This window comes from Gymnogyps californianus, chromosome 1, assembly GCF_018139145.2.
Source record: "Gymnogyps californianus isolate 813 chromosome 1, ASM1813914v2, whole genome shotgun sequence".
NCBI lineage: Eukaryota > Metazoa > Chordata > Aves > Accipitriformes > Cathartidae > Gymnogyps > Gymnogyps californianus.
In genome coordinates this window covers 119,358,371-119,372,106 of record NC_059471.1, presented here as the reverse complement: position 1 = coordinate 119,372,106, position 13,736 = coordinate 119,358,371, and the positions used below count along the sequence as shown (strand labels likewise).

At 39.1% G+C, this 13,736-nt stretch overlaps 1 protein-coding gene across 2 annotated transcripts in view; it reads left to right on the top strand.

Annotated features, from left to right (window-relative positions):
- LOC127029701 (uncharacterized) overlaps window positions 1–13,610 on the top strand; it is a 29,938-nt gene extending 16,328 nt beyond the window's left edge. The window contains exons 2-3 of one of the 2 annotated variants that reach the window (XM_050915476.1): window positions 11,979–12,542; window positions 13,084–13,610. In XM_050915476.1, the coding sequence (XP_050771433.1) occupies window positions 11,979–12,540 (562 nt within the window). In that variant the 3' untranslated portion in view covers window positions 12,541–12,542; window positions 13,084–13,610. Of the gene's footprint in view, window positions 1–11,903; window positions 12,543–13,083 lie in introns of both variants that reach the window. The other variant, XM_050915475.1, reaches the window with a different exon arrangement.
- The last annotated feature ends 126 nt before the right edge of the window (window positions 13,611–13,736 follow it).

The following is a 13,736-nucleotide window of genomic DNA, read 5'->3' as shown; positions in this document are numbered from 1 at the left end:
TTTTTTCCAAGCTATTTTTAACTCTTCCACTCTAATTTTTGTGTGGCATTGTTTCTATTGATTAGTGCAATGTGGTTTTTATAGCTTCCAAAGTAACCAGACTTTTGCTACAGTCTGAAACTGTTGATGTTAACTAAAATTATGGCCCCATTCAGTTAATGGCTATAATTTTGTTTTAGACTTTATATCACAAAGTCTTTGCAGTGTTGCAGAAGGAGTGTTTGTCTTCCATGAGCTGTGTTTTCATATGGATATGCTTTTCTATACTTGTATTCAGAGCAGTTCTTCAGTGTGTCAGAATTAACCTAACATTTGGAGTGGTGTGTTTAGGCATTCGCAGTAGTTATAACACTTGCAAAATCTCAGATTCTAAAGTAATGAATACTCTAGCTTCCTATTAATCAAAATAACTTTTCTAACTTTTTCATATGTGAGTTAAGGGGCTTGCATAACTATTACCCACTTAGAGTAATATACAGTTCTACTTTTATGCTTTCCTATTTTTAGTAGATAAAATCAAAGATTAAAAGACTTACTGAATTTTTAATGGTGGTTGTCTTAAAGGTTTGAAAATCACAACTCTCGTCTGCAAAAAAATGGTGAGCCTCAGATTTGTTACTGGCATGCCTTCTGATTTTTGAGCCTTTAGGGCTTTGACTTTTCAAGCTGTCTATAACTCAGGGCTAAAAACATTTTCATACTGAAACTGAGATTCCCACATAGTATGGGAGTCTGCACACGAGGAGGAAGAGAAATGCCAGATTTTGTGAGTCTTTCAATGAATACCTGAGTTAGTAGCGTTCTATTCAGTGTAGATCATCTGTGCCAGCCTATTTAGCCTGAGGGTCGAACATACTATTTCAAAACGGACACAGGGCTCGCAATCAATACCTTGTGACCAACTGGCTGCCCTGCTATGCTCCCAGGGCTTGATCTTCCTCCCATTCAAGTCACTGAGAAAATTCCCAATGGTTTGAAGACATGTGAGATCAAATCCCTTATGTGGAGTTCTTTCTCATTCTTGTGCAGAATTTAGCTGGAACAGATGGGTGTGTCAAGCCTTTTTGAAGTTTGAAAAGGTTTTTTGTTGTGGTTTTGGTTTTTTTTTTTTTTTTAATTCCAGCAAGCATGAGTAAGCAGGAATTCTTAGATTCAAATAGATCAAAAGGGATTAATTTCCCTTCTGAGAGTGGAATCCAAGAGATCTGCTCTGAATGCACAAAGAATTACCACTTGTCACAGGAGGGGTAAAACTGCAGCACAGACCACAGCTTTGGAGTTAGAATATTTCATACCAGCTCTCATAAAATGTCCCTGGAGAAACTGTAGCATGCAGTCTGTCCTGGTGTGATGGCACACAAATCTGTATGTCAGTTATGGCACACCATCAGTGATGGCAGGAGTCGTACATTAAGGGAATTATTTTCTGTTCTGCATTAGTCAGTCATAATTCAGTCTAAGTAACAGTAAGATGGAAATGTTTTACTACTATGAGATGGCTTGTTCAGTACCTCTGTTGTCTAATCATGTGAGAAGATGCAACCTGGATGATTATACACATGTAAGAGATGATGCAGCACTTTTGCAGCACAAAAAACACCAGCACTTGCTAACAGTTGTTATGTAGATTTTCCTGGAAGTTTACTATCATCTCAATAAAACTGGCACATATGTGCTGGATTCTGCTGGCCTTGCTTAGATTCAGCTGAACTTCCTTTGTTGTTTCTGTTTGAAACTCTTAAGAACTACGTAAGGAATGAAGTTCAGCTTTTGGTAGGTGATAGGAGATCCAATTCTGTAACTGCTTTTGTGATAAATGTTGGCATCCTCTACCTGTCTAGGTGAAGACTACAGTAACTTTATTCTTGCATTGCAACTAAATTTGCATTAGATAAGACTTTGTGCCCTTAATTTCCTCCATATTCATCCATTCCCTGGCAATATTTATATTTCTTTCTAGATCTTGGAGTGTTTCTTTAAAACCCTTCTGTAACTTTCATCTGTTTTTTTGAGAGAGAATAGAATAAAATTTCTTAATGCTTGGGTTAATTAAATCACTGGCCAATGGTTCTGCATGACAATGAAGGAAAAGTCCTTACGTCATAGCTTTCAAATGCCAGTGCCTGCTGCTGTGGTTTGTATAGCCAAACAATTTCTTGATACATAAAAAGCCGCCTGGGATGCGGTGAACTTTGCAATTGTAAATTGAAAAGGTTTTAGATTTGCATAGAAAACTACTTATAAGATGTCCTATTCAAAAAGTGTTTGGAGACTAAAACAGTGAAAGGCATCTGTGTTAAGGTAACTTAAACTGGATCAAATTCCTTCATTACCTTATTTAGGACTTTTATTAGTGAAAGAAAGAATGTGTTCTTTGATCTACGCATAATATTCAGAAACATCTCATTTATGGAAAGAGAAAGACTAGGTTCAATTGACTTTCTATACTAGCTTGTGGGTTGTCATCAGATAACCCCATGCTGCATTTTTTTTAATCTGTAAACGAATAAAGGAGCTGAAAACATTTCAAAAGAAGGTTTAGGAAAGTAGGTGACTGATAGTAGATGACTAGGAAAAATATAAAGATAAAACCCACAAGACTTCTGCTTTGATTGCACAGCATGCACTTTAGTTGTCTAGGCAGTTTGCTAGGGATGCACATTCAAGCTGGTGTACCTGACCATATCATGCTGCCATCTACACATAAAGTCTTCCTGCATTGTCTAAGGAGTACTGCCTAAGCCTACAGGGCCTGTTTTAATTCCTGGGCTAAGCTGCTGCTTGCTTTTGGCTGTGGAGCTTTTAGTATGGGGGTGCTATAGTCATGGTTAACAGGGTGAGTTTTCCACTGGCAGTTTGACAATTCCCTGTATCCCTACCTTCTGGTATCTTTGCACAATTATTCTTCCCTCCTCTGTACATTCTGCTTAGAAGTATTTTTATTATTTGTCTCAATCCTTCACTTTTCTCTCATATTATTGCAGACTGCCAACATGTAGCATGCTGCCAAATGAGCTAGCTGCAAGGAAAATCATATGGAAAGTCTTGTGAAAACAGAGGGAATAATCTGAAGACCACGGTTTTAACAACAGTACCAACAATATGTGCTGCTACGAAGATTTTGTGAAGTAGCCGTTTTCACTGGGGAGTGATCAGCCTTGGCTCTAGTGCTAGGAATAAGTGAAATTCTTTGAGCAGTGACCAGGGTCTTAGCATGCAGGTACCCTGTTTTGCTCCTTTGTTTAGCCGAACTCTGCAAAATGCCTGCCTACAGTTCACAATTCAGAAAGCCTCTTGCATTACACATGGAAGGAACTAGAAGAATTTCGAAGTTCTCTTAAAATTGCAGCCCTATCTGCTTAGCAGTGTGTTTCAGAAAAAGTCCTTGGAAAATTCAGGTGATCTATCTTGAGATAGAACCCAGGTGATCATTGTAAATGCAGTAGTTAGAAAACTTAAAGACTGGTCAAAGTACTGATAGCCATATTTACTTTTTTTAGGTGGGGAGATTGTGGTTTGGTGAAATAATAAATACCTGACTCATGGCAATCACAGTTTTAGGAAGTCAAGCATTCTGTGGGGTTTACTAGGCTGTTTAAATCAAAATCAGTCTCCTTGTAGTCAAACTTAGTGAGTTCCAGATTTTTTTTTTTTCTCTTCTTCAACTGCTATGGTCATCTAGAGATACCCAGAAAGTGATGAGAATGTGATTCATTCCAGCCAAGTGTTAGCTGCGTTTTATTGATTTTTTTGCTTGTTTTTTTGTCAGTCTCTTTTGTTTCGTTTCACTTTTCAATTGGAACTAGGATGACTGGGATGTGACTTATGCATAATAGCTTCAAAAATGTCTTTTCAATGACTACATCAATATAAAGTATTGCTTATTGGTATCTATGCCTCAATTTTTTTTAATTACAATTTGATAAACCAGAAATAGAATTTCCAGTATTACGTCCAACTATTAGGCTTGTTTAAAAATTAGCGTTTCCCAGAGCTACATTTACCTACTACAGGTAGTCTGTCTGCAAGGTCAGCTTACTGGAAACTGTCCAAGGCTGAATCGTCATTGTTTTGCAAAGGATCTATTCATCTTAACTTTTTTTTTTCCCCTTCTTTTTATGTTGATAAACAGATGGTAGAAAAAGCCCCAACGTGCAATGCTTTTTTATAATGGATGTAGAGTGAGCTTGCAGTGTTGGAGTATATAAGTCGTCAGCTGGTGGTTGATCAATGATCATCTTGTTGCCAAGTTTGTCTGGGTTTGCTCCACAGACTCGTAGGAGATGATGCCTACTAATTTTTTCCTAAAGGAAAAATTTTAGTTGGACAATTTAGTGGATAAGATTTTTTTCCAAATCCATCTTCAGGTAGGCCTTCATTAATGGCATGTTGGGGCCTCTAACCATCTTTCCTATAGTTTGTGTAACACCTCTGTTTTACTTTGGAATTTCAGAATGAAAAGGACTTGTCTCTGAGTTGACCAACTTAAAGCATTGAATCCTAAATAATTTTTGCAAAGGTTCTATTAGGAATCAAGCCCAAATAAATCTACAACTTAGTGTTCCTTTAGCCATGATTTTAAGTAAAAGGTAATGTACTCAATAGAGGTGGAAATCATGAGACTGTTGTTAAGCTTTGTACCTGCAGAAACTCAGTTGATGGGGGGAAAAAAAAAAAGGAAAGTGGAAAAAAGGTGTGATGCCAAAAGGTAACAAAAGAAAATCTCTCCATATTCCAGTCATGATGGGAGCATTTGTCTTTTGACTGTTGATATAGGAGGCCATCAGCTCTTAGGGCCCTGGCTCCATAAGAAACCCCAGTCTTGGAAATGCCATGCTCACTCTGGAGGGGGCTGGGGGTGAGTCTTGTAGGAGGCAGAGTCATTCGCATAGCTTTTAAGCATAGCTGTGGTACACTGTCTTAGAGACAGCTCTGTCTTTTCATTCTGTCTGACTTTCAGTTGTGTATTTCTCCACTGGCCTGTAATGTAACATGTAGACCTGACTTAAGGCAGTCAATGAGCTGGCAAGGGTGTAAGTGGTTTTAGTGAAGATGGTACCAGACTTTTCTTGGAGGTGCGCAGTGGAAGGACACGTGGCAGAAGACACAAATTGGAATATGAGAAATTCCAGCTCAGTATAAGAAAAAATATTTTTCACCGTGGGGGAGGTCAGACACCAGAGCAAGTACCAAAATTGGTTTGAAACATCGATCTTTGGAGATATTCTAAACTTGACTGAACAAAGCCATGAAAAACCTGTTATAAATAGACATGCTTTGAGCTGGGACGTTGGGCTAGGTGACTTCCAGAGAACCCTTCCAACCTGAGTTAATTTGTGACTTCCAAACAGCTGAGGGTCAGGGTAAGACTTCATAAGCTATAGCAGAGAGGGTAGAAGTAGTCCTTTAAAGTGGCGTTCTTGAATGTAACTTGTTCTAGCGGTCAGCTCTTACTTAAATAGATCTTTCTGCTTTTCTGGTACTGACACCTTGCGATATAATAATTATAAACAAGTCCTCCATCTAGTTTGCTTTGTTTGGATTCTCCTTTTTTTCTTCTTTCAGAGTCTAGCAAATATGAACAGTGATAATTTTTACTTTCATGAAATTATGTTCTTGCCAGCTCAAAAAAGAGACAGCTTTAGTTGGCAGGTTGCTTTTCAATGCAAGTGAAGTTCAGACATTAGAGATAGTTGATAAAAATGAGTAAAACCCAATTATACAACAGAAAACGGAGAAGGCAGGTTTGGCTGGCAGTGAGAGTTCTACGGAGGTCAGTGCTCTAACCTCTTCTGTTTCCAGCCAACATCAACAACCTAGATGTGCGAAATAAACTAATTGAATTTGCTGATGCCACAAAATAAAAAACTGAGGTCACTGCTGAACAGCAGGTAAAATTCAAAACTGATTTAGATCTGCTATTTAAGTGATCTCAAAGAGAGCAAATGAAATTGTATGTCTACAAGTGGAAAGTAATACACATTTGGCTTCAAAATAAATTCATGAATACAAATTAATGGGATTGAACTAGAGCGGGAGAAAATTGAAAATGACTTTGAAGTAATAGCTCATGCGCAGTGCTGTCAGGCCATGTGACAAGGTGGTGGTGCGCCTTCAAATGTCAAAGAGAAGATCCCTTAAACTTCCTTAGTATTTAAATAAAAGCATCAAGAGAGTGAGTAAGCTTCAGCAGTGCAGTGATGAGTGCAATGCCATGAATAACCTTTCCTTCCTTGCCTGCTAAAAAGACTCTATGTTACTGTTAGTCAATGGGGTGTCTGTAAGAACCTAAAGAATAAGGAAAAAAAGCCCACGTATATATTACTGGGGAGAAAGAAAAACCTCATCAGGGAGTTATGTTGAGGACAATTCCCACTTGAGTCACTGTTGGAGGTGCTCATGGAAGGATGGAGTGAAGCTTATTCTCCCCTTTAAAAAGGTCCTAAACCATGGAAACTGATTGATTTAATTGGAGCCATCATCATTCTGCTCATAGATAAACCATAGATTTCCAGAAACTCACTAAGAACAATTTTCTTCATATCTCTGAAAAATATTCTCTTTCTTGGAGACCTAAATGCTGCAGCATACCTGCCTTTATGCATCTAATACCTCTTTTGTCTGTGTTTTGTTGTACAGTATCAAAGCAAAGCAGAGCTCTTGAGTTCTGTTCTAAACAAGAAAAAACAATGTATTTCTCAGGAGTTCTGCTCTTGCTGCACTCTGACAGCAACCTGTTTCTGTCAGAGCGTGGCACAGCACTGGCACTTCCTAATAGGTAGCTGTTGTTGAAGCCCCTGTCAATGGTCAATAGCAAGCTAAAAGCTTAGTGCTCCTGACATGCTTCTGAAGTGTTCCTGTATGTTGATTTTTTTTTTTTTTGGTTGGTTGGTTTTGGGGGTGTTTTTTGAAGTAATGTGCTACAGCTTATACAATTCACGCAACTTCCTTGGTTGCTCAGCGCTGTGCCTTGCTTTCTGGGCACCACATCAATACAATCACCTTTTGCCATTGAATGAATTTTCATATTAAAAGTAATTTAGGTTTTTGCCCCTTCTGCTTCAATTAGAAACTTATACCAGAATATCATCGTTCTAGGAAGTAGAAGTTGTCTTCAAGTACTAGTGTAATTCTGGTGGTTTATTCTATTCTTAGAGATGCCTCAACCCAGTCTATTTTTAAACGTATATTTCCTATTTTCCTTTCTGTTTGCTTGTCCAGTGATATTTACTTAACTGCCTGTACGAACAGCAGCTACAAACTGCCCCTTTAACCTTTGTGTTGTGAGGTTAAATAAATGAGAGATTAAATCTCCTTTCCATTCTATTTCTTTGCACCTTCTGGTTTCTTCTGTGAACATGAGTGGTTGGGTGGCTGGAACGTCAGGCACTCATCCAGGTGGGGTTCACCAGTGTATTGTGCAGTAGGCAACTTCTTTTCCTGTCTCTGAGATAACGATAAGATAGTTGACAAGATCTCGTTTGTCTCTGCCACCACTGCAACAGATTGAACACTACTGGAAAATGTATGAAATTCTGTTTTGGGGGTCCTCAACCTGAGTTTGTTCCATTTGATGAGTGCCTGCTGTTTTGCTGAAGTTTGTGGTCACATCATGATTTAACGTTTTGATGTATGAAAATAAATTCTGTTCCAGCCCTTGTGATCATCCCATCTGTTGTGTGCAATGTTCTCCCCATCCTCTGTTGATCATAACTTACAGCTTCATCTCAAAATGGTTTGGTTTTTTTTGGGGTTTTTTTTTTTTTTTGGTGCCTAGGTCACGTGCTAGTGGAAATATTAAAAAATACTATCTCTACATCTCTCTTTTTGATGATCGCCACCTCTTCCTAGTCTGGTATTTCTGTTCACCATACACGGTTTCTGAACTCCCTGTTGTTCTGGGGCAAATTTGCATCTATGCTATAAACTTACCCAGGACCACTATCGTGTGTGGTCTGCAAGACCTAAGACAAAGTTGCTGACTGCCTTTTGCTACTGAATTGGAGAGAAGGATGCAGATAAAATTCAAATGCCTAGTGAGCTTTAAGAAAGGAGGGAATTGATATCCATCATATTCCCTAGTATCTGCTGCTATAATGAAAGCCAGTAATGCACTTTGTAAGCTGTCAGGCACTTTATCAAAGATTATATGGTGTTGTGGAACTTAGTTGTAAATTTTCAGTATTGTTTTTTCTGTGCAAAGCTTCAGAAGCATATATTTCAATTGGAGCTTTTGGCAGTGGAAACATTGCAAGCCATACATCATGTTCCTCACACCCAAATTTTTTTCATCTGATTGTGTATGCAATGTTTGTCTCTTGCCACAGTGAAGAGAATCAAATGTTTGTGTTGCTGATGAACAACTCGGGCGTGTCTGTTTTGAAATAAATTCTGCAGATCAAGCACACATATAGAATAAGTAATAGGCTCTTAAATTATGGTACTTCATTAGCCCTTTGGGATATGGTAGGGCTGTCAGTAATTACCTATGGCAAGCACAAACGATGGGAGCTGTTGCTCTGAAGTCTCACAGTTGAACCTTGGCTCCAGTCGGTGGCTCAGGATCTTCTGTTTAATATGTGTCAGACTAATACATTAGATTTCTGAAGCCTTTGCAGAATATCCTTTCCAGCTCTTAATTGCTTGTTCTATTTTAACCTCAGCTATGGAAAGGATTTCATCCCTATTTCCTGAAACTCTTAGGTTTCATCACTGTTTATATGATAGTTTTAGCCTTCAATTGAATTTTAAATGCCAGTGGCTCCATCTAACCTGATCTCCAATAGTGTGTTGCAATCTTTAAAGTGCAATCCAGCCTCACAGAAATGAGGGAAAATTCTTATTTAAAAATAAACAAGTGTCTTTTTTTCATATAGGAGAATGAAACTCAGTTATGTAGAGGTAACTAAACTCAGAGCATCTCGGAGCACAGTTAGTTGCTCTCTGTCCAGTCTTGGTCAAAAATGTTTCTCTATATGATGTTTACTTGCTGCTTTTGCTCCATCTCCAGGTATTTCTTGTTAGATAGGCAAATCTGGAGGCTAACTACCTTTCCATCTCCATAGTGAACAGTATATCATCTAATCCAAGTTTGTGTGTGTAACTTGATAAGAACAATTCACCAGCTATCTCTGATACATAATTCATAAACTTTTAACTGTTCAGTCATATTTTATGAATACTTGCTTTGGACATACGTCACGTTTGTGCATAATAAGGGAATAGTGGTAGGGAAGGCCTATCTCTCCGTATGTCCTTCCACTCCTGTCCCTGCTTCTTTTATGTTCATTTGCAGTAGTGGGCTGGGGAAACCCTCCCTTGGAGAAATGAGGAAGAGTTGCAGCAGGTAATGTGAAGTGAAATGCCATGTATCAAACCATAAACATCTTGCTCCTTTAAAAAAAAAAGAAGAATCTCAAATCTACCTAGGAGATGTAAAACAGGTTGAAAAACCTAGTGTGCTAGTTGCCATTGAGGGTTTAAAGGCTTTAGGATTTTTCCTGTTGAATCAGTACATGGCATAACCATACGATTGTATAACAATCAAGCTAAAGCCACTTTGATCTGAAATGGGTTCTGTATGCGGTTATTTTACACATGCCTTTCAACTACTGCATCCTCCATTCCTTCAGTAAGTGCATTTTGTTGACATAGTCAACTGGACCAGGAGCGAGATGAATAATGCAGGCAGCTCCTACCTGTGCAGCCTCTATCGTGCCTTAGGGCATGATACCGGGGCATAAGGAATAAGTGGATTTTCTGTTTATATTCTTCGAGATAGTTTGTGAGTTTGAAATGGACTGTTGGGACAGCAAAGTGTGAGCATGCAATAACACTTCCACACAGAAGAGTATTAGCTTTTCCAGGAATCTAAGAGCTGGTCTTTTTTCATTAAAAGTACTCAGTTTGCCCAGTTTACCCTCTTTGATTGCTGACACTGCTGTATTTACTGTATCCATTAAGTACGAGAGGAAGCTCAGCTGGTGAGTTTGCCAATATAATAGAGGGAAATAGTGCAACTATCCCCATCCATCACTTCTCCTTCTGAGACTGATCCACCGAGCATGAGTTACAGGGATTGTTTCTATCTTCTAGGTAATTATGCTCTAAAGCACCAGTCATATGCAACTTTCCGTAGCTCTTCTTGGATTATTATTATTTTTTCTTACAGTGAAGTGTGTCATGCCCAGAGGTATGGCATATACAGTTTGAAAGCAAATTAATACTTAAACAGCATGTTAAGATTAATGTTCCTTTTGCATTATGAAGTGCTTTTTAATTCCCCTTGGAATAGCTGCAAATGCAGTTTGTACACAAATGTATTTGTTTTTGCTGTAGAGCCAGTAAGAATAATTTTATTCCAAATGTGCTTGGCTACTGTTTAGGAATGCCACTTGCAAAGAATACTTTGAAGTACTAATATAAAATAGATAAGAGAGATGATAGTTTAAAGGATTAGACTCTGTGCGTATGTATACCCTTCAGTGCAGGGTATAAATGTATTCCTCACTAACCTTATGAGAACTGCATAAATTCCCCTTAAAGTACACTCGTGGTGTAAGATGAAAGATGTATGCTGCTCAATATTTCCTTCTGAGAGAGGGCTCAGAACCTTTCTGTTAGAGTGGGATTTCTCAGGACTGTGTCCTGTGCCTGCACATAAGCAGGGTCCCCTTGGAGCTAGCAAAAACTGTGCATCTGTATCTTAAGTGCAAAATATGCCCTAGTGTTTGGGGTTTTCTTTCGACTTGTTGAACTCTGAATTCTGAGATTCTAGACTGATGTTTTTTGAGATAAAACCTGCCTTTTTTCTACGTGAAGGATCCAAAAAGAAATCAAAGATTGTTCTACACTAAGTTCATCACACTGTGTCTATGACCTATACAGACGCGATGCAGAAGCTAGTCTCAAATCTGTGAGCTTCCTCTCCCCTGCCCTGAGATAATTGCTAATAAGCAATTGAAATAATTATGTGTTCAGTTCATGAGGAATTGTGGAGGAGGGGGAACCACATTTAAGCTTATTTTATACTAGCTTTTCCTTTTAACAGTTCGGTCACTTCAGTCTACTCAGTAGGTGATCTGGAAAATTTTGAAATGTATGCATCTAACTGAATTCCTTCAGCCTGCAGCTGCTGGGGAGGTAGGATGTTGACCCACCACACTCTCTGCAAATTCTTTTGTTCAGTTTTGGTTTTTCACTTCCTTCCACCCGCTCTCTGCAGCACACACCCTAGTTGGATCTAATATTGTGGTTCAGGTGTAAACTCAGTTCGTTTTCTTGTGTCATACACAAACCATGGAAAGCTTTGAGCTGCATATTCTTTTGGTGTCCATTGATAATATAAGCTAATTTTGCGTTTGCAATAAAGCAATAGGTCAAGGCAAACTTTATGTAGATTGCAAGGGTATGTTTTTCATAAAACTGCTGTAATAAATTTGCATATCGCAGCTAATGAAAAAATTACATTTTGTTCTTGTTGAAGTCCATGAAGTTGTGTGTTCCAGGAAGCATGGGCAATTTAACACTGGGTCTGTATAAGTATTGACCCTTTTTTCTTTTTTACTTTCCCCCACTCCCCGTTAGTTTCATTTATATTGCGCTATAAACCAGTGCCTATCTCAATGTCTAAGTGCTCTTGACGCACTCTTTAAAATGTTAAACTTTGGCTATTGCCTGCAAATGCACTGTCCTTGCAAGGAATCATCTTGCTGCTTGTGTGTTTCAGAGTCTGTTATTTAAAGGAGGCACTTATAGATGTGTGCGCAGGAGCCCCCTGCTTCACTGTTAGGCTTGTAACGATAGGTGTCTGGTAGCCATAGCTCGCTTCAGCAGCAGATGGCATGTGGTGGAACAGTAACAGATAGTATGTACGGGTCATGCTTTTGGATTTTAATTTCTAGGCTACAGTTCAGAATGCTTCTTATTAAGATGCTGAACTATTTCCTGATTATAAATGCTATTGCAACAAACTTCAGGCATCTGAAAGCATCACATTGCAACTGTAGTATAAATAAGCCCGGCCATCTTCTGCGTACTTTTGAGGAGAACCTTCCGCGTACTTTTGAGGAGAACCTTCCGCGTACTTTTGAGGAGAACCTTCCGCGTACTTTTGAGGAGAACCTTCCGCGTACTTTTGAGGAGAACCTTCCGCGTACTTTTGAGGAGAACCTTCCGCGTACTTTTGAGGAGAACCTTCCGCGTACTTTTGAGGAGAACCTTCCGCGTACTTTTGAGGAGAACCTTCCGCGTACTTTTGAGGAGAACCTTCCGCGTACTTTTGAGGAGAACCTTCCGCGTACTTTTGAGGAGAACCTTCCGCGTACTTTTGAGGAGAACCTTCCGCGTACTTTTGAGGAGAACCTTCCGCGTACTTTTGAGGAGAACCTTCCGCGTACTTTTGAGGAGAACCTTCCGCGTACTTTTGAGGAGAACCTTCCGCGTACTTTTGAGGAGAACCTTCCGCGTACTTTTGAGGAGAACCTTCCGCGTACTTTTGAGGAGAACCTTCCTCTTTCTGTGATGCTTTCTTTGATCTGACAGTAAGTTACGACTTCATTATGTGGTATTAAAGATTCTGGGGTTAAGTATGAAGAAAGATATTTTAAATTGATAGAATCTGATATACTCATCGCTTAATATTTATAAATGAGAACAGTCTTTCCTGAGAGGAGAGAGTCTTTGATTCTCTCTCAGTCCTTGGAAGTCAATGGATGTTGCAAGTGCCAAGTATCTCTTGAGACCAAGTGCGGTAAAAAGTTAAACTTGGAAGATGTATTGCATTTACTTTTCTGATAATGTCGGATGGAGTGTCTTTTCCCATTTCTTTTAGCTCAATGTTCTTCCTTTTTTAAAACCAAAACAAAACATTGTCTCGAATGATAGTTGCCATGATTGGTGGCACGTTGATTTGTAGAAAGGTTAACCTGGAATTTCTCAAGTTTGTCCACAGTACAGTTCTTGTGAAAGCTTCAGGTTGCTGCCTTACTGACACAACCTGAGCCCTCAGTGGTCTGGCTTTCTGTTGCAGTAACGGTATTGCTAGTACTGCCTGGTCATTGCATTCTTTGTTTCTCTCCTCAGGTTTCTCAGTGTGTTGGTCCTGCCGAGGGTTTCAGTGTGAATGTATGGCCACGCAAATATGGTTGAGATGATAGTAAATCTCTGGAGGCTTTCAAGAGAGCTTTTGCATTAAAATATATGAAGTTTTAGTAGGCTCAGTTTTAGCCATGTTTGAACTGCAGAATTTTAAAATACCCAGCACATATGATCACATTAAGTGGAAAGCATATTCCTGCATATGCCTGAAATACCTCCAAAGTACAATGGCAGCTGTTTGAAAGTATTTATTAAATTTGCAGGAAATGCTGCAAAATATTCTTCTTGAGATAGCTGTGTTGATTTTATATTACACTTTGACTCTTTCCTCTTCTTGTTTTAGTTGCTGGATGTATTTGTATCAGAGCAGACACTTGCTGCATAGGAGTTCAGCAGTTCTTCCCACTGCATTGTTTTTCAAACTCCTTGGTCTGAACCTGGTAGTCAGGAGTTATTTCTGTTCATTTTGAGCTTTAGCAGATTAGGTCCTTACTCTTCATTGCTTTACACATTCAAACCTCTTTCATCCCTTATCTTCTTCCCACCAATCTTTTGGTTTTTCTTCTCTTTCTTTTTCTCCCCCCCCCCCCCCCCCATCTTAGCCCTGGAAGGTTTGTGATTTACAGGCCTCTTTCACC